This window comes from Eulemur rufifrons, chromosome 4 (assembly GCF_041146395.1).
Source record: "Eulemur rufifrons isolate Redbay chromosome 4, OSU_ERuf_1, whole genome shotgun sequence".
NCBI lineage: Eukaryota > Metazoa > Chordata > Mammalia > Primates > Lemuridae > Eulemur > Eulemur rufifrons.
The window spans coordinates 64,008,373-64,028,923 of NC_090986.1; the positions used below are offsets into that span (position 1 = coordinate 64,008,373).

General features: G+C 49.6%; 1 protein-coding gene across 1 annotated transcript; it reads left to right on the forward strand.

The window, feature by feature from the left end:
• The first annotated feature begins 841 nt into the window (after positions 1-841).
• On the forward strand, positions 842-18,541 carry TMEM272 (transmembrane protein 272). The gene is made up of 4 exons (XM_069467254.1): positions 842-899; positions 9,328-9,387; positions 13,235-13,317; positions 18,179-18,541. Exons 1-4 carry the CDS (start codon positions 842-844, stop codon positions 18,539-18,541), a joined length of 564 nt encoding a protein of 187 aa, XP_069323355.1.
• Positions 18,542-20,551: the final 2,010 nt, after the last annotated feature.

Sequence of the window (20,551 nt, forward strand, 5' to 3'; positions counted from 1 at the left end):
TCCTCTCCTACTGTCTACAGGGCCACTCCATTCCACTGCGCAGGAAAATCTGCTGTCTTGATGGGTTGGATTTTTATTGTGAGTTTAAAATTTATGACTACTTCCTCCAAGGAAGGGAAACTCTTTCCCACGGTGTCAGCTACCTTGCTCAGACCACACAGTCCGCAGGGAAGGCCGAAAGCTAGCCAGGCCCCTCGGGTCTCAGCCCAGCCTGCTCCGGTCGAGTCCAGGCTGCCCCCGCCCCCACCTCGGGCCCTTGGAGAGCGGAGCTCTAGACCTGTGTCCGGAAGTGAGAAGGGCTCCAGCAGCTACACCCAGATCCATAACATACCTCGGTCAAATCTGGGCTCTGCCTGTTGCCAGCTCTGGCTTTAGGGTGAATCTTAACCTGAGTCTCCAAGGCTCCGTCTGTGAAATAGAGTCAGTAATACTTCCCAGAGAGGATCATTGTGGGATGGAACATGAGGCAATGTACATAAAGAGCCAGCACGATGCCCAGCGTGCTGCCATGCTCAGTGACTGATAGCTGCTTGTATCTCCCCTCCGGGTCTTGTGTCTTCCGGTCTGGGTGTCACGGGGTGAGCCCCTTAACCTCTCTGAGCTTGGTTCCCTCCTCTGTGAAATAAGGGGTGTTTGTTTCAGCCCCACTAACCACTGACAAGGCCACACCTGCAAGCAGACCAGGGCTGACACTGGCGCCCAGACTCCCAGGCTGACTGAGGCCACCCTGCAGGCCACAGCTGACACACACACAGGTATTTGTTGGTGCTGAGTAAATCCTTCTGCCAACCTTTCTAATGAATTGTTTTCGATTCCAGGACTTTGTCAGCAAGCAAGCACGATGCCAGGAGGTCTGGAGAAGGCGTGTCATCAGTGCATTTCTAGAATCGCCAGCAATGGTGAGTCACGGTGCTAAGAAATGCCCTAGTTTTGTAGGACTTTGGGATCACATGATGAGCTAAAGCCAGAGGGAGTCGTGTGGAAGGTCTGCGCTTGGCTCAGGGGGGGCCTGGCCTAGAGATGGGGTGGACAGTGCCCTGCCCTCTGTTGGCTGCCTTTTCCTTCTACTTGTTACTTACTGATCTTAGGGATGGCTCTGAGGGCCACCTCCCTTCACCCCTGAGCACACGCACCGCTGTGGGAGCCAGAGTGGGCGGCAGTGCTGAGCCTCTGCCTGGAGACTCTGATGCTCGGCTGGGTGGAGACACACAGGTCGGTTTACTGCCAGGGGGAAAGGAGACACCATTGGCTATACTGCTCCTCTGTATCCTCCTGAAAGTAACTCTCACACCCCATATACACATCCCACCTGTTCATGCAAGAGCCCCGACGGCAGCACCAGGTTGGCAAGAGAGGAAGTATTGCAATAGGGTTTCCCAGAAAGGGCAGGTTTCCTGGCTGCATCGTAAATCCACTGGTCTAGGTGATTAATTCCTCAAATGCCCTTGAAGGTGATACAAGACTGTTGTGGCCCTGCCCCAGCCACAGATCCCTGAAGGAGATCTCCCTGCTTTTGTGGACAGCTCCACCTTCCAGCTGGATGATGGCGAGGCCTCCTCACTGTTCTCCTGCCTCTTGCCCCGTCCCCTCGGCATCCTCCAGCAAGGTCTCTTGCTGCGTGACGACTCCTCATTCCTGCAGAACAGAATGGAAGCTTCAGATCTCCCTTTGTGATCTGGGTCCTGCTTATCTCTTATATCACTTCTTCTTTCCCTTCTCTCTGGAAAATCCAGCTGGACGAAACATTTTCGCTTCCCTAAAACCACCAGGTTCTCTTTGTCCCCTGGACCTTTGAAAACTCGTTTCTTTGCCCAGATTTTGCTTTCTCCCACCTGCCCCTCAGATAAAGGCTGGACCAGGCAAGGATCCTCAATAGATGCTAAGTCTAAGAGGAAACGTTAATGATAAGCAGGATGTTTGCATTGTCTTAAAGTTGAACTGCAGACTCTTTATTGCAAGGGAGAAAAAAATACTTACACAGTGGATAAACTGGGCCAAACTTTGACCGGAGTTTAAAATTAACATCACTAACGAGGGACAGATGGCCATCACCTATGCAGTAACTCAGCCAAGAACGCATAACCTTAATCTAGACACAAGGGACATCTGACAAACACAAGGCGAGGAATGTTCTGTTATGAAGAACAGAGAGGATTGTATTCTTTAAAAATGTCGACATCATAGGAAATAGAGAATGGCTGTGGAAATGTTCTACAGTCCAGAGGGCTGTCTTGCCAAAGACTGGGTAACTTATAACGAACAGAAAGGTACTGGCTCACGGTTATGGAGGGTGGAAGTCCAAGATCGAGGGTCAGCATCTGGCAAGGGCCTTCTTGCTGCATCATCACATGGGGGACACAGAGAGAGAGAGAGAGAGAGAGAGAGAGAGAAACGGGGTGGACTCCCCATTTTATAACAAACCCACTCCCGTGGTGACAGCAGCAATCGACTCACTCTGCCCCCGTGGCCCAGTCACCTTTCTTTAGCCCCCACCTCCCAGCGCTGCCGCTTCGGGGGGTCAAGTTTCCAACACATGAGCTTTAGGGGACACATTCCAACCATAGTAGGGGCAAAGGAGATGTGACACCAAAATGCAATGCCTCACCCTGCGTTGGATCCAGGGTCTTTATTAGGCCATCAACGTTGAAATATGGATGGTAGATTAAGGTATCGTATCAGTGTAGACTTGAGAAGCTGCCACTGTGCTGAGGTTATGTAAGACGGCACCTTTATACTTAGGAAATGCACGCTGGGATTATTTCCAACCACAAGGTTTAAAAACTCAAAACGAAAAGCCATGCAGACAAAAACCTGAGGGGCAGGTATCTGAATGTTTGTTCTACTACTCTCTATACTTCTGCGAGTATTTAAGAATTTTCACAGTTAGCGTTCCTTTTAGGATTTAGGCTGGGAAAAATTGGCCTCTTTGGCCTGATCCCAAACTTTATAAAATAGTGCACTAGATGCATGTGTTTATGTATCTAGTGCACATATACCATAGTGTTTTCCTTTCGAGTGACTTTTAAATTTTCTTCTGTATGATTTTCTGCATCTTCCACATTTCCTATAAATCTACATACTTACAGAATCAGGGGGAAAAATGTTATGTTTTAAGAACAATTTTCAGATATCCCCTTAGGTTGATTTGTGGCTGTCCCTGTCCACATGTGGAGTTAGCTAAGTGTTGGGGTCTCAGAGGAGTGGCCCGTCCATCTGGGTGTCCGTCAAGGGAGCAGGGTGGTCTCCGTGCCCTCAGACCCCAGCGAGCCACCTGGAGGAGCTTTCTGGAGCTCTCCTGGGCCACTGTGCAGCCCTGGCCCTCGGCCTCCCCATCTGGCACGTTCTCTCTGCCGAGCTGTCTCTGTGCTGCGGAACATTTGCTTCCCTGCGACCTGCCGCTGCCCTGGAGGGTGACTTCCATGCCTGGGCAGCAGTGAAATGTTGATGAATGCGTGTGCAGTGTGTGCAGCGGCCTGCGGCCCTCACAGGATAACTCAATTAAATGGACAAGTGTGGTGATCCCAGGTCATTGCGCCTGTCAGGGGGGTCCCAGGAAGCCCTCTTTAACCCCACGTGGAGACAGCAGCAGATTAGAGCCCGGTTGCAGGGGGACACAGGGAGAGAGGCCTTCCACCCAAGCCTGGAAGACAGGGCCGTGACCCTGGGTGGTGTTTGCAGCACCTCAGAGATGAGAGAGGCTCACGCAACTCAGCATACTGAATAGAGAGTGGCGGGTTTTAGTCTACAATTCTGGCAATGAGAAATAGTGCATTTAAAAAAATTTTTTAATGTACTTTTAAAACTTTAAAACTGCTCTAAATAAAATTATTCCGACTGCAAGCTCCCACTTGTCAGAGTAACTTGAGAGTCAAGCCTGGGCATTGCGGGTCCCAGAGGATTCAGGTGTGGGAGTTGGGGGGATCGAGTTCACCTCTGTTGTGGGTCTGGGGCACGGGATGCTCCTGCTCTGTGGCAAGGCCATTAGGAGCCTCTACAGACCCTTTGTGCGACTTTTAAAAAGGTGTCCTCCTAGTAGTGGTGGCCTCAAGGACACACAGTTTAGGAACAGACGGTGCTTTTGGTGGAAGAAAAGGTGCCCTTCTTCCAGGCGAGAGGGATTTCCCTCTCCCTTCAGTCACCCCCTTAACCTCGCGAAGGCCCCCCCTTCTCTGCTCTCACTGCACAGCAGCACACCCTGTCCTTGCTATTGGGCCAGCACCGGTGCCAAGCCTGGCATGTCAGGGTCTTTACAAGCCTGGGGGCTGGGCGTCCCCTCCCCAGGTGCGCCTTGTAGCAATTCCCTTTGGGCACTGCAAGGAAGGAGCCACGGCCACAGGTTTCGTCGGAGAACTCCGTTGGCATGGGCTCCCCTCCGCTGCTCCTCCCCCCGTCCCTTCTCCCTGGGACAGTCCCGCAGAGTCGCTCTCACTGGGCTCCAGGGAGCACAAGGTCTCCATCTCTTCTCAGGAATCAGGGAAAGAGTTGGCAACACCAGTGTTTGAGGAGAGGCTCAGTATTTCCTACTAATTCAGCCTGCTCAGGTGTAACCAAAAACCTTTAGAAAGTGAAGAAAGTGGGCAACGGAGGTGGTTTTAGAAACTCCTGGAGCCCTGGAATCCCAGGTTCTGGTGCGTTCACCGTGCACGTTACATGCAGTGAATTCTGAACCAAACAAGCCCTTTCCCCAAAGCCCTGCTGCTTTCCATCCCACACTTCTGTCGATGGCTCCACCATTCTTGTCGCCCGAGCACAGCACGTGAGTCATTTTTTACTCCTTTTTCTCTTCATTCCCACACCAGGTCAGCGCCTGGGACCCTGCCTGAGCCTCGAGACTGCTCTTGGGGCTAAATTGCGGATCTGCCTCCTCCATGGTCTCTGTGTCCCCAGCGCCACCCCCTTTGGCCCCAGCCTCTTCCCAAAGGTTCGACTTTGATCATGTCACTTCCCAACTCCACGCCCTGCAGCTCTCCTTATCTTCCCAATACAATCCAAACACCCTGCCACAGCACGGAAACGCCCTCTAGTCTCAACGTCTAGCTCCCACCTCATCTCTCATTTCTCTGTCGTGGGTCGCCTACACCCGGCTCAGGGTGATGACTCGCCACTCAGCTTCTCTTCCTCAAATCCTTTATCTCCTCTAGGTTTTTCCCTTTGACTGAAACACCATGTCCCTACAATTCAGCCTGTAGAAATCCCACCCATCCATCCAGACAGTGCCAACGTCGTTTCTCCTTCAGCCTCTCCTTGATTCCCTCAGGACTCCCCTCTCTGGCTCCCTCCCTGCCTCGTGCACCTCTGCTGGGCCCTTCCCCACACCGACCTGTGCTGCCCCTTGGGTACACATCTCATGCCCCTTATGGGATTGTGAAGTCTGTGTTGCTGAGGCTCATGCTCATTTTGCAGCTCCCCAACCTTTATTGAATGCAGGAATGAATAGATGACTATCTATAGAGAAGTTTGTTCCTAAAATCTATAAAGTAGATTAGGTGCTTAAAAAAAAAAATACCATCTCATACCAATTGCTGCTGACCAAGCTCCCTGCGGAGTGGCAGGAGGCTGTGGAACGGGGCGACGCAGGGTGCTGGGTCCAGGGGTTGGGAAGAGGGGTGGGTGGGCAACACGAGGCAGAGACAGAACTGCTGGATGTAGCAGGAGAGGACAGAGTGCCCTGTCGCCACCCAGACACAGGGAAGTGCAGAGAGGAGTTTAGCTCGAGTTTATCCTCACGTACTGTTTGCCAGTTGCCTCCTGGGCTTTTGGCAGCTCCATGGAAGCCCCGAAAGGTGAGGTTGCAGAGAAAAACTACAGAGTCCTGGTCTCAGTGTCTGCGCTTAACTATTTAAGCAAAGGATCAGGAACACACTTGCCATTGATAGGAAACAGATTCTGGAGAGCAAACTCACCCCAAAGCTCCTCACTCTTCCTACTGACATTACCCGTTTAAAATGCTTTTAATGCTGCTGGCTACCTATTAACACCTGCTAATATGCCTGTACCTCTGATAGGGCAGCTGCCACCAGCAATGGTGAGAGCCGCCCACCATTAAATCCACTTCCAGATGCAAGCGAGTCCTGAGCCGGTAATACACAAGCCGTCCTCAGGAGGGCGCCCTTCCCAACATTCTGTCTTTTTGCAACTTTCACGAAGTCCAGCATCAGTTAAACTGTGTTCTTGGCATAAAGAATGATTTGGCTCCAATGTTCTGATTCTAATATCCTCCCACGATTGCTGAAGTATTTTCTCCCTCGGGGCCCTCAGTTGATTTAGTTCTTTCACTCAGCTCTTTCAAACTGACTTTATAGGTAGAAACTTTCATTTTATCAGAAGCCAGAATGTGGCGCTCTGAGTTGCACTGGAATCAGTGCTTAATAAATTCGAAGGCAGAGCACTTTTAACTAGTGGTGGCCATGCTGTCAAACTGCCGTTGTGGAAACAGCAGCATCACCAGGAAACTCAGCGTCTGTTCCAGAGAGCTCCAGTGACCAAGGGCTGGACAATGCAACTAGATGCCCCAGCAGGCAGGGGCCAGGGAGAGGTGGGATCCCCGATCCCTGGCTGCGGCTTGGTGTCCTTATTAGGACTGAGTGGTAAAGAAGCTCTAGTGCTGTGAACTGCCCGTGACTTCCATCCAGGTGGGTCCCGCAGCGGAGCCCAGCCCCAGCGCCTCACTCTGTCCCGAGCAAACAGGCTCTAGGAGGACTCTGAAGAGTCTCCATCCCCGCTTACAAAAAGGTGGCTACTTCATGATCACCTGGGAGTTGCTTCAAATGCAGATTCCCAGGCCCTGGTTGTAGCTTCTCCAGTCTGTTAAGCATAGAGTGGCCACCAAGACTCTGAGAATCATGGCTCTGAGGTTTAGGGAGTGAGACTGAGCCGTATTAGACCTCGACTGTGACGACCCAGAGGGGCTGACGCTAATGAAGCCGGGGCTTAGCCTGAGGACAGGGATTTGATTTATTTAACACAAGTTTTACATGACATGTGAGTCTTCATAAGGAATGAAGACCCAAAGCAGTGGCAAAACCTGAATGCTTTTATACTAGGCTGAACAAAGACAGGAAACTGTGGGAAAGTAATCGCCAGCTCTGTGGGGAGGCTAAAGGGAGATAAGAGTGATTTCGACAAGATCCATTTGTACAGATTTCTCTTGGTCCCAATTTCCCATCCTTGATATAAGAATGTTACTTTCCTTTAGGGAGAACAGCTTCTATGTGGGGGTTTTATTTCCCACTTTCAAGAAGAAGAAAGGGAGGGTCAGGGTGCTCTTCTTGCACTGGCTATTTTTCTTAAGTGTCTTTAACTCAAAATAGTCTTTATGCCAAAGTGGCATAGTCCAGGGTGGCAGAATACTGTCACTCTTCAGCAGGAGGCTTGGGTGGCAGGTACCTCCGCAGGTGGCTGCTCCACGTCTCTGTGTCACTCAACACCTGAATTACACATGTGGCCAGGTGGCACCATCTGCCCCAAGCTTGCCACACAGTGAAGGCTTTTCCGGGATGCCAATCGCTTTTTCTCATGTTTGTAACAAGCTCCAAGGTCAGAAATAGGAAATGAAATTCAACAGCTCCTTGGTTTTCTATCCTTTACCAATAAGAAATTCCTTCCTTGACCCCTACTCTAAATTAAACAGATGTAGCTAAATTAACTGAAATTTTCTCTTTAATTCGCCACACCTGCCAGCAGCACTGTGTCACCCGCAACCAACAGGACCTGCCACATAATTTGCAGGTCCTGGAACAAACCAAAAATGCGGAGCACCTTGTTCAAAGAGCAAGAAACTAGCACGTGTTCAAGGTACTAAAGTATAAGCTTTTTCCTTTTTACTGCAATCTTTCTTTTGACCTGCTACAGTGTTTTTATGTGCTATTTAACATCACTTTTAAGTAAGAGGAAATTATAATTTTTAATTATTAGCATAAATTTTACCATTTATCTTAATGTTATATAATGCCATTTTTAAATGCAACCATAATAGCATTTAACTTGTATGTGGAGTCACGGAAATGGCACAATTTGTGTTTCATAGCTCTTATATGTGTATTTGTTTTTACCAAAACGGTGGAACCACTGCACAAAACTATCTCAATTGTCTTCATTTTGCTTCTTGATATGGGCACAGTCTCCCCACGCTCTCTACCTTCTGCTTACTGATGATTAGAAAGGTCTACAAAGAAAAGGAGGTATGGACTGCTCTATCTTTCCCTTCCTTCCACGTCACGAAATGCAGGGAAGTAACATGAGTCAGAAAGGAGATGATGGGGCTCCTTGGTTGTTCGTGTTTCTTGGCACGCCATCGCCTTCTGTCTGCACCTGCAGCGAGTGCTGGTTCACAGGCAAACGTGCCTCTCAGGGCTGTCAGCGCCCGCTTACTCAGTCGAAGACGCAGCAGCTTGCCTCGTGCTGGCTTTCAGCAGCGCCGAGTCCCCTCCCACGCGTCACAGGCCCACCGGCATCCACCGACGCAGTGTGCAAATGTGGCGGCGGGGAGCGGCAGACGCGAGCATCGTGCGGGTCCCTCTGCTGACACGCATGCTTCACTGCCGCAGCGGGCTGCACTCACGGAACTCAAGTTCAAAGATGAAATCACTTAGATTTGCAAGAGGGCACCAGAAGAGCATCACATCAGACGCTGGGTCCTCCTAAGGGCGGGGCCGAGTGCCTGCACAGGTTGCACGCCTGAATTCACACAAGGCTGGTTTGACGGGGGAGCGGGCATGGGGTCAAATCGCTCTATCTGCCTGCCCCCTGCGCATCTCCTGGAGGTGAAGGTCAAGATGGGCATGGAGGGTCTGTTCAGAGCTCTATTATACTGTGTGTCAGTAAGACGTTCAGGAGACCACCTAGTATCACATGCTGTGGAATGTACAACCAAATCAATGGAAAGGGAAGAAGATTTCATGAGGCAAATTCTTTGAGTGATAAAGTGAGTTGTGAGTGAAATTTATCTAGGGAACAGCCATCTGGCCTGGGTACAGGCTCCCAGGAAGCACAGGGTTGATCCTGCCTGGCTCGGTGATGCCGGAGGCTCCTGGCATCCTGGCACGGGCAGAGCACCGTTTATAAACTCCTTTTCTCAGAGCTGTCAGACTCAGAGAGGTCGTGCAGGAAATCTGGGCCTTAGCATGTTCTGCTCTCTGAGAAATGCAAGTGTTGGCTTGCACCCACCGTGAGGGAGCCCCGGGCAAGCAGTGACCTTCTCCTCCAGTCTGCTCGCTCACCACAGGAGAGAAGGTCAGGTTTCCCGGGATGCGTCAGTAAACTGCAAAGAAGAGGAAATGAAAGGGTCTGTGTTTCTAATCCAGCGCCTGCTCCTTCTTCTCCTTGCAGCCTGCTTCGTTTGTGCACTCTTCGCCTTCCTGGCCCTGCCGCTGTCCATGGCCTTCACAGGTGAGCTGGTTGCTGAGCTGCTGCACGCCACGGGTCAGCCGGGCCAGGTGTGGGTCCACGCACTTAAGTTTTAAACAGAAAGTGTGTGCTTAAGAACCGGCCAGAATGATCATCCCCAAACACCTACTTGCCATCTCAGAATGACTTGGCGAGCCTTTAAAAAATACAGATTCCTGTGCTCCACGTTGGGAAATACTGATACGGTATGTCTGGGTAAAGACAGACATCTGCTTTTTAAAATCTGTCCCCGGATGATTCCGATCCCTCTAGCCCAGGTTTGGGAGCCACTGGGCTAGAGGTTTCTCAGGATCCCTTCCCAGAGCCTGTGTTCCCACGTGGAAGCCTGTCGTGAGCAGTATGAAAGATGCATCTCGTGCTAGGGTGACGTGTGGGCACTCTATGCAGTTTTTTTTTTTTTTTTTGCTAAATGAATGAATAAATACTTCCCTAAATCACATAATTTAAACAACCTCATAATCCAGAAGTGTGAAGAAGAAGGGAGGTGTGGGGAGAGATGGGATGGGGGAAGCTCCCTGAATAGCTAAAAATCATCTTCACCTGTCAGTGGAATTAATCTCACACCCCTGAACATTGCTAATGGGGGCCCCTGAGCTCTGCGTGCAGAACCCAGCCACCCCTGTTTACTCAGAGGCCCAGCAGGCCGGGTGCTCTACGTCAAGCTCACAGCACATCGGAGCAGAAATTCGAAGAGCATAGAGTTGTTGCAAAACAATAACAGCAGCAATAACAACAAAACCAGTACCCTAATTGCTTAATGGATATGGGGTTTCCTTCTGGAGTGATGAAAATATTTTAGAGCTAGATAGAGGTAGGGGTTATACAACATTGTGAATATGATAACTACCACTGAATTCTTCACTTTAAAATGGTTAATTTTTTTTTTTAATTTAAGATAGAGTAATCCTCCCACTTCAGCCTCCGGAGTAACTGGGACTACAGGCACATGCCACCAGGGCCAGATAATTTTTTATTTTTTAATTTTTGTGTAGAGACAGGGATCTCGCTATATTGCCCAGGCTGGTCTTGAACTCCTGACCTCAAGTAGTCCTCCCACCTCAGCCTCCCAAAGTGCTAGGATTACAAGTGTGAGCCGCCATGCCTAAACTAAAATGGTTAATTTTATGTTATGTGAATCTCACCACCTTCCAAAAAAGCAACAATACTAAAAAACTAAAACAGTACCCTTACATCTGTAAGACATGGAAGCTGACAGCCTGACAGGAAATAAAAGGATAAGAAAAAAATTTTGAAGTCTGCAGAGAACTCAAACAGCAGAGTAGTCTGGGATTGGTTAGTGTAAGAGCAAACAACTGAACCACTTCAGCAGGTCCTGAAGCTGTCATTATTACAGTACAGTTCAAAAATTAACATTTATTAGATGGCTTTGCTCTTTCCAGAAGAGTTTACAAGATAGTGAGTATACCCTGCTTAGGAAGTCAGGAGTACCCTTCAGAGTGTGGTATGCAAAATCTGTAGAGTAAGGAGCTTAGGCTTTGGAGCCTGTGGTTTATAATCTGGCAAATGAACTTAACTGGAACGATTCACTCATCGACAAGGTTGCTTAAATGAGATGATCCCACAAGCCCAATTCCCACAGACATTTCACTAAAATCACTACACCCACTGCAGAAAGGGAGTATTGGGAAGTTATTGTTTATAGAGCAATATTGGTTATAGAGTTTGTGTTTTGGGGGATGAAATATTTTGGAAATCAATAGTGGTGATGGCTGTACAAGATGACGAATGTAATAAATGCCACCGAATTGTACATTTAAAATGGTTAAAATGACAATTTTTTTCTCTTAGCTATTTTATCACAATAATAAATGTAACAACAACAACAAAAAACCCCCTGCTACATCTGGTAGCTGTTATCAACTGCATTGGGGAGAGAGTTCTAAAGCCAAAAGGAATAATTGTGACACTACAGATCAGACAGAAAGAAAATCTAGAGCTCAGATAGGTCCTAAGCAATATGTGAAGAACACAGGGAAAAGACGGCTTTTATTAAATTTATTAGGATCTTTTAAAGCCATCTGTGCACTGATTGACTCTCCTGTGAACAGCAGCTGTTTTTATTCATTAGGAATGAGCAGCTATATAAGTCATTACTCAATGTTCATTTCACAGCTGGGTTTTGAATTGAAAGGCAGTTCCTACCCAAGAAATTTGGCATCGAGTTCTTAAAGGTCTTCGCGTGAAAAGGTTGTGCTGAGACTTGGGAAGCGTGTCCATCTAATAACGGATGCAGCTAAACATCAGAGACAGCTCGAAAGCAAGCCTCTAGCTAGGTTGACGATGGGATCAACGTGCGGATTTGACTTGTTATGGCTGTCTGCATGCCTACAAATTTTTGTTAATTTCAACAGAATATAGTGTAGTCATAAAAAAAATGGTTTATTTCCTCTGCTTAAGTATCAAGGCGCTTGTGGGGAATAAAATGTCAAATCAAAGCTAAGAGTTTAAATGCCATTTAAACAGGAGACTTCGGTTCTGCAGTGAGAATTCCCTTTTTGGGCCCTGTTGACCAGTGTGTTAGTATTAGTCAGAGTAACCTAACTGTGCTGCAGTCACAAGTTAACCCTGGAATCTCAGTGGCTTAGCTCTATAAAGGTTTGTTTCTTGCTTACACAAATGCCGTGCGGACCTGGGGCCTCTCCAAGATCCAGGGGCCTCCCCCAGGCAATGGGATGACTTAATACTCCAGGTTGACTCAATCTTGAGAACTAACCATCTCAACCCTTGGCTTCCAGGTGGCTAAAGCAGGGGAAGAAAACCAAGGATCTTAATGCTTTGGCCCCACAGTGTCCCACAGCCCATTGTTCAGAACTGTCACTCAGCCCTGCGTCCCACAAGGGGGCGGGGGATGTGGGGGCACAGGCTGAGCCGTCAGTGTCTCCGCACAGCACAGATGTGTGTGAGAAGCTATCGGGAGCCTGGCCGTTTGAGCATCATATCATTGGTTAATAATAGGCCTAGAAGATAAAGACCTGAGAAAAGTGGAGAAAGTATTGCTCTAGGAAGAAAACTTACCATTAAGAAAATGTAGGGAAAGCCAGGCATGGTGGTTCATGCCTGTAATCCCAGCTACTAGGGAAGCCGAGCAGGAGGATCGCCTCGAGCCCAGGAGTTCAAGGCCAGCCTGGGCAACATAGTGAGACCCTGTCTCTACAAAAAATAAACAAATAAATACAGGGTGGGGGTCTAAGCCGGCTCTGGTAGTATATCTGGTTGCTAAGGATACGTCAGCACACACAGGTTTCCCAGCCTGGGGTCTGGCAAGTGAAATGGCCGGTGGTGATGGTACAGTGACTATGAATAAAATAGCAGCGGTTCGCTGCACAAGGAGGAAGAGCTCTCTGCCGGCCCCTCCCTGCTACCTGGCCCCTGGAAGCAGGGTAAGTGAGAGCCTCACTTTACCCAGGGGATGCATTTTGGAAACAGGACCCACAAATAGAGTCTTCTTTTAAACATATCAAGGAAACTGTACATTTAAAGGGATTGTTTGAATCCTGAATCCTTGAAAACATGAACTGTCATACGTTGGCTTTTCATAAAAGCAGAGTACAGCCCATGGCCCGTTAATGCCCAGACAAAGGTGCAGTGACCCCTGGTCCCTGCCGTCTGATGGTGTACTTGCCACCCTTCTGCTGCCCGTGGGCTCTGCTGTGTCAGTCCTCTGAGCATCTGGGGAGCAGGTTGGCAGTGATGCACGTACTTGGCATGACTAAGATTTTGGCTTTTGTAGATGTTTCACCCATTTTCATAACCAGGCTCTGTGCACTTAAATGCATTGCTCTCAAGCCTCTCTGTTTGCCCTGTGTAGGAATGAAGTTTTTGGAGGACTGCCCTATACAGCCCCTCATTCCTTTATATTTGCTAGTGGGCGGGATCGTTGGAACCTTAAAGGTAAAGTATATTTATCTGTTGTTTATAGGCCTGTAACAGAGTAGTCACCCCTCCTCCCATACATATGGAAGCATAAAATTGAGAGGGGGGAATACTAACAGAGAGAATGGCCTGAAAAAAGGGCAAAAATATTTTCTGTGTCTTTAAAACATCCTGCACTCCTTTCTGAGAACTAAAACCTGCATCCCGGCCTCAGGCCATTGTCTTTTGTTCTTATCCCAGGCCGGTGCCAGCCCCCCAGGTGGGCAGAGATAGGGCTTTGTCTTTGGCAGAGAAGGGAAGATGAGAATACTTAACCACGATAGCCCAGAACCGAGGGCACTCCCTTTAAAAGCTCTGTGTTTCTGCTTATGGGCAGGAAATTTGGATTTTGAAAGGAGAAGGTCTACCATTTTTCCTACAGGTACTCAGCTTGCAGTAACAGTCCTTGTAGAAACTTAACTTGCAAGCACCGTGGAACGCATCTGTTAATTGTTTGCTACTCACATGGGAGCCAGAACAACTTCCCCCTAAGCATGGTTGTTAAAGTGACTGGCTTCAGAGACATGGATTTTTCCAGATGCAGGGCATTCACCCAGGGCTGTGCATCTTTGCAAGAGCTTCCTTCCTGCTGCAGAGTCCCACGGGTAAGGTTGTGGCTTTTAGTCTAACAGGAGTTGATGCACAGGAGTCCCTGGCTGCCAGTTATACCGTTGAATTCGCCCAGTGAATTCATGGCCTTTCTCTGTGCTTGTTTTAAGAAAAGTTTCCTGTGGGTGCAGGAGAGTTGACATTGATTAAAATGTGTTTGATTTAGCAGTTCATATTTTTACCGTACCTCCTAGTTCTCAGTTGACGACCATAGAATAATTGGCTGCAGTTATCAATCAACTGTGAAACCCTTATGTCTGGGGGTACGGGTGCTTCTCTGGGACTCTGAAGATGTACAGCTGATTTGCTCATGGGTTGTACTGACATCTTTTTAAACAGGAAAAGCAACTGAAGAAGAAATAGCAGGGTCAGGCTAGCCTGAAGTTGAGGTTCCAAAATCCCAGGCCCACGGAAATGCCACACCTACCAAAAGTACCTTAGGCCAAGCTCCACGTATCAATGACTCTTCCCACCATCCGAGCCCACCTCACAGCTGCCTGCATCAAAAGCTAGAAAACACAAGCATCTGTTTTTCAAAATGGTTTTCTAAAAACAAAGCAATCATGCAAGAGAAAACAGAAGCCAGAGCACCGCATATGAAATTTCACTGGGACCCACTGTCCCATTTCTTTGCCAGCTCCTTTCTGGTGCTGGGGTCCTTCAGAAGATGCTGGCCAGTGGCGTTGGTCATGCTATTGATCTAAGACATCAAAGGAACGTCTTAAAAACTGCCACTCTCTTATGCAATTGGTAGCCACAAGCTCACTTCTGTCTTGGGAAATGTCTGATTTGGGGCAAACCCTTGGAGCCTTTTGCCTGGGGTTACTTCCCTGTTACTTCCTCATCTCCTGACAGCAGCTGGTGAGCAATGTTCTGGAATGTACAAATACACACGGTCCCCATAACAACATCCCTGTGCAATCCACCAGGGACTCTGTTTAGCTCCAAGGAAACCCAAAGGCTCTTGGCTCAACAGGGCTGCATTTTCCCCCGCAGCTCCCACGGTGTCAGGGGAAGGCTCTGATGGTTTGAGCACCATAGAGATGCTCAAAACAAGGGCAGAGTCTTCGGCAGTAATTACCTCTGCCCCACCCTCTCTCACTAGACTTGACGGAGTGGAACTTTTCTTTAGAGATGTCACTGTCCACGGGGTCTCTCCTCTTAATAACAGCAAACTCTTCTTTTATGAAAGCCAGCCCAGAACCCAAAGGTAATTTATGTTAATGAATAAATGAGGGCCCTAATAAACAGCATTGATTTTTTTCCCCCCTGGCAATCTAAAACTGTTTGAAGCCAAATTAAATTTCTGTGCTCATCATAGCAATGTAATACACAGTGAGTCCAAAACCATTATAGAGCAGTGGCAGACAGGTTCAGGGAGTCCCCAGAGGCAGGAGTTTACTTGTGGTGATGACACTTTGCATTTAACCTCAGAACCTGCACATGGAGTCCCAGCATCCTTCGTGAAATGCATCACATGGCATCCCAGTGTTGCGTTTTACAAAGAAAACCGAAGGGAAGTGAGTAGATATTTCCTGGTGTTATCAAAAAGAACTGAGGGTCATGATCCATTAGAAGATCATGAAATGAATGTAGGAGGTTGTGATCTACTTTTTAAAAAATAATATAGAAAATTAGAGTGCCTAGTAAGTATTGTGTGATACTTGTATTTGTATACATGTAGTGTTGGGTGAGTTGACCGTATAATTTATCATGCACACTGGGACACTTTTCAGAGTACAAGGGGCTCTAATAATCATTGTGCCAGGACAGCAGCATAGAGCAGGGCTTCTCTGAGCCAACAAGGACACGAAGTCACCCAGTTACCGGGCCCTGATGTAGAATGTATCTGTTACTGGGAGCCATGTTAAAAGCAAGTTTCCGAAACACTGGTTTAGTGACCATTCTCTACTCCACACTCCCCCATCTCCCATCCCCCTCTCAGTGGTGACGGCTACACAGTCCTGTCACGGTGCCCGAAAACCAGTCCCGGGAGGGCAGCCAGACCTGCGGACACATGGTGGGTGGGGGATTCCCCCAGGAGTGGGCCCTGCAAGGAAGGGAGATGGGTCTGAGTGACAGAAACCTGAGCTGGACTCCGGGTTCCGGCTCGGATGAGGGAATGGCCGGGCTGGTGTTCAACCTGACCTCACAGTCCCCCTTGGAAGAGGCCCCACCCACCTCTCCCTGCGCACAGGGCTCCGGAGTATGCCCCCTCTGCCAGGAAGCCCTCCCTGGATGCGTCAGCTCTAGGAGTGTGGCGCTCTGAACTCCTCCAAGCTCTTACTTGCCTTTTCTCGTGGGAGTGTTCTGCTTCCCAGCCAGGCTGCAGGCCTTATTCCTGGAAAACCTGGGCAGTTAGACCACATTGGAGAGACACCTCCACTTTCATGTCCTCCAATTTAATTATCAGTGTAGTGTGGTGTAGACAGTGATCAGGGAGGTATGGACCAATGCCCATCTCATCCTCTTACTTACTGTGGACCTGGATGAAGCCACTTAACTTCTCTGAGCCTCAGTTTCCTCATTTGGGCAACACAGATGATAACACGCAGCTCAAGGTTCACATGAGCTAAAGCAGACCACACAGCCAAGTGCTGAACTAACCCTTTCCTCAGGTGTCGTTATCTTTTCAGAAGTAACAACTCGCCATTGTGGAAAATAAAAGAATACCGATTAGCACAAAGAGGAAAATCAAAATCACCTGTAAATTCCACCACTAGAGAAAATCGCTGTTGACATTTTGGCCTGATGGCTCCAGTTGTGGTCCTCCCATGCCTGTATTTGTTTAATACCTCTCGTCTCAGACTGCTTCGAGAATTAGTTGAGATAATGTATATTAAGCACTTCACCTGGCACCGGGGGTCCTTTTATACAGCATCTGTTCCCAGCGTCACTGTCACTGTGGCCTCTACGCAGTAAATCCTCCGTGTCTCCCTGGGGAGCCCTCACCTCTCTGTTGGCCTCCAGGCTCTGACTCCGCCCCCTGTGGGCCCCCAGCACTTGCATTTCCATCCAGAATTTCCATCTGGAACTAGTCCAAACCTGAAGTCATCACCACCACCTCCCACCCACCCCCACCACCACCTCCCATCCCCGCCAGGCACAGTTTGGCCTCCTCTGCCCCCAGCTCTCTCCATGTCGGCCTCACTGGGGTTGGGCAGTCAATCTGCTCCGCCTCTCCCTCCCACTGCACCCCAGCTCGGGCTCTCGCCCCTCGCCAACCCACCATGCTCTCCGTCGCCAAAGGGCTCTTTCTAAAGCCCTGCCATGAGGGTTAGGGGTGCCATGAGGCTGGCCGTAGGAGAGGTGGGTAGCCTGGAAGATACTCAGGCTGGGTTTGCAAAAGGAATCACAGGTCCAGTTGCTAGACAGAAGACAGGGAACTGCGGTGGGATGCCTTAGCAAGGACCACCCGCCTTCTCCCACGGCTGCTTTCTCGGAGGAAAACGTGTTCCCCTGCAGCAAAGGCATCTGAGGCCAGTCAGAGCTGGATGGGAACGGTGGTGTTTTGTGTAACCAAATGGGAGCAGAATTTCAAAGGAGTGTCAGGCTGGAGTCAGGGACCATCCACCAGAGGCCCAGATGGTCTTTGTCCCCCAGGAGTATGGCTCACAGGACGAGGGCCTGTGCTCTTGACTTGAAAGGCACATGAGAACAGGAGGGACAACATTTCCACTCCATGGCCCCACTAGGGAACCCCAGGTGCCTGAGATGGGGAGTGGTGGAAACGCCCAAGAGAAGAGAAAGCAGGCGGGGCAGAGGCAGGGCCGGGGACAGAGAGGAAAGAGCTGACAGTACCTGGAGTCAGGTATTGTGCCAGGCCTTTGAAGTGGCCTGGAAATATCGGGGGGAAGTCTGCTGGGGGTTCCTCACAAGATGGAGGAGCATATTTAGAGGTCTTCTGGTATCAAAACCAGGTATCATTTTTATAATACCATGTGGGGTGCAATGTGCCAGCACAATACACGGGAAAGGTGGTCTGAACCTCGCTGCAGAGATGAGTTGCATCAACTAAGCCCTTGTCCAAGCCAAGGCACACATCTAAAAGGAAAATGCCACCGAGGATGCTGACTATGGATTTATGCCTTCAGCCTTGCCAGTTCTAATTCTAATTCTTCAAATTTAATTTCGCTGCTTCGTGGCATTTCTAACTAACATCTCTCTCTCTCTTCCCACTGGCGCCCCCCGCGGCTCTGCCCTGTGACCCTCACCCCCTGCCACGACCCAGGTGTCTCTCCTTCTGTATGACTCCACCAGGATGAGGCGGCTTCTGTCCAAGGCCGTGGTGATCGACGATGATGATGACGATGAGTACCCCTGGAGGCGGAATGCGCACAAGTACTACATCCACCTCATCCTCAGTCTCTTCCTCTTCCTCTGGTTCATCCTGGGCAATTATTGGGTCTTTTCTGTGTACCTGCCTCATTTCATTCCCCCTTTCCAGCACCCTCAGGGTTACTGTGACAAAACCCTGTACCTCTTTGCGGTAGGGGTCCTGGTGTTCAGTCACACTGTGCTGGCCTTGCTCATCCTGGGCAGCGCCTGTGTCTACATGTGTTCCAGGGGGAGATTCGCTGCCGATGAAGACTGACAGCCACCCCCTCCAGCACACACGCTCACACAGTTTCAGGACAAGGGCACACTGTAGGGGTAATAAAACCTTCCCTCCAGGCATTCAGGAAACCACCAATAGGCACTGATTGGAGAGCAGGGGAAAGAAACGCTTGCCTCCCTGGCACATGGGGAAAGAGCTTTTGCTGGTCCAGAATGGGAACTTTGTACTCATAGGAGTTTTCAAAGGGTTTGCTTTTTGGAGGAGGGATGAAGTGAAGGAGGCAAAGAGTAGGAGACCCTTTCATGGTGCAGGTCCCCTGAGTGGTACAGGAGCAAGGTTGGTGGTAGTTCCTGCTGCTACTGCTGTTGTCCTTCAACCATGAGCACCGTGACGTCATAGAAAAAACACAGACTTTCAAACAAGACATACCCTAGCTTCACTCGCAATGATGGCTTTTGTTATTAAAAGGAGAGAGGTGCCGTTTTAATGACTCCAGCTGCCTTTTGGGAAAGTGAAGAAGTAGTCTCTCCCAACCCCGAATCACACGGGTTTGATCTGATGGGTGGGGATGTCACAGGGACAGCTGTCAAATCTGCCGAGGTCAAGGAAGCAGCTTCCACCTGGGGGTCTGGGCCGGCCCGCTAGCCCGGCATTTCCTGGTGTGCTCCGTGTGCTGTGACTGCCAACTCTTTGCTTGGCCTTGACTCTGTTTCTTTCCCTGGTTAGCTGGGTACCTCTTTGTGATTTGTGGCTGGCTATGTGGCATGAGCCAGTTTTGTATGTTTCCGGCCGTGTTGCAGGAGTTGAGGTGCCATCAGTGTAGGTGTTTCTTGGTTTCTGAGCTTAAAGATCCTACAGTAGCTCCTCTACTTAATGTCAGGTTAGGCTTGGGAGCCTTTTGTAAATCCAGATGTCTGGAAGTCTAGGATGACACCAAAGAGCGACCGCTAACCTGCTCTCTTGCTGCCGCAGTTGAGAGATGACGTTCGTGGCAGCTCTGGTGCTGGGTCGGTACCGACAAGCGGGGGAGCCTCTTGCCAAGGGACGTCCTCAGGCTTTAGAATTTTAGATAAAGACACTGTCGTGTGTCTCTCTAGGAGCAGTGTCCAGGGGGGGCACGACGCCTGCTTAATTGTGCTTCTTTCTCAGCCACAGGCACAGCCTGTCTGTGTATCTACACGGGCTGAGCTGCTTTTTATTTTTTTTGCTTTATAATCAAACCAACCCCTGAGTGGCCATCAATGTGAGGCACCCCCCTTTATCAGAAGGATCAGCTCAAACTGAGAGTCTCACACCTCTCTGTGGCTTTCAGAGACGAGGCCCCCTAAGCCCCGTGGAGACGTGCCACTTGAGTTTGGAAGCGCTCCCCAGGGTCTGTCACCTGGAGTCAGGTTTGTCCAGTTTTCCTCCCAGGTGAGAAGAAGGTGTTTGGTGCGCCCTCTGCTGGGCAAAAGAGGAACGGTCCTTTTTCTGCCCCGGTCTCTCTGGGCAGTTTCTGTCTTCATTTTCACTGAAGCCATGGAAGAAAACCCCTAGTGTGTGGTTGGTGGATCCTGCCTCACCTTTGATGCCCAATTCCCTCATCGTGCCCCATGTTGCCCTCTCTGTGCTGGGGCCAGGGAGAGGCTGCGGGCTGGGGGTGTGCCATGGGCTCCCCTCCCAGCCTCCTTTCCCCAGATGATGACTTGTCAGCCACTCCCAGTCATGTAGCCAACGTTTGGACATCTGTGAGCAGCAACGACCTGAGCCCAGGGACCCCTGCACATCTCTCACGTGGAGTCATCTCAGGCTCCCGTTGCTGGGTCCTCGGCAAAGGTGGAAAGAGCCAGTGAAAAACCACGAGTGTAAAAATGTCTGTTAGCAGATGGCAGATATCGGTGAGTGCTATGTCTCAAATGTTGGAGAGTCCCAGTTTCTGGTAGGCGTGGATATCCCTGGAGTGTGGCAGAAATCTGTATCTTTACCAGAGGGAGTGGTGGACGAAGTGTGCTCATTCTCATGGGTACCCCCCTCCACACCCCCTGCTGCAATGGAGAATGTCGGTCC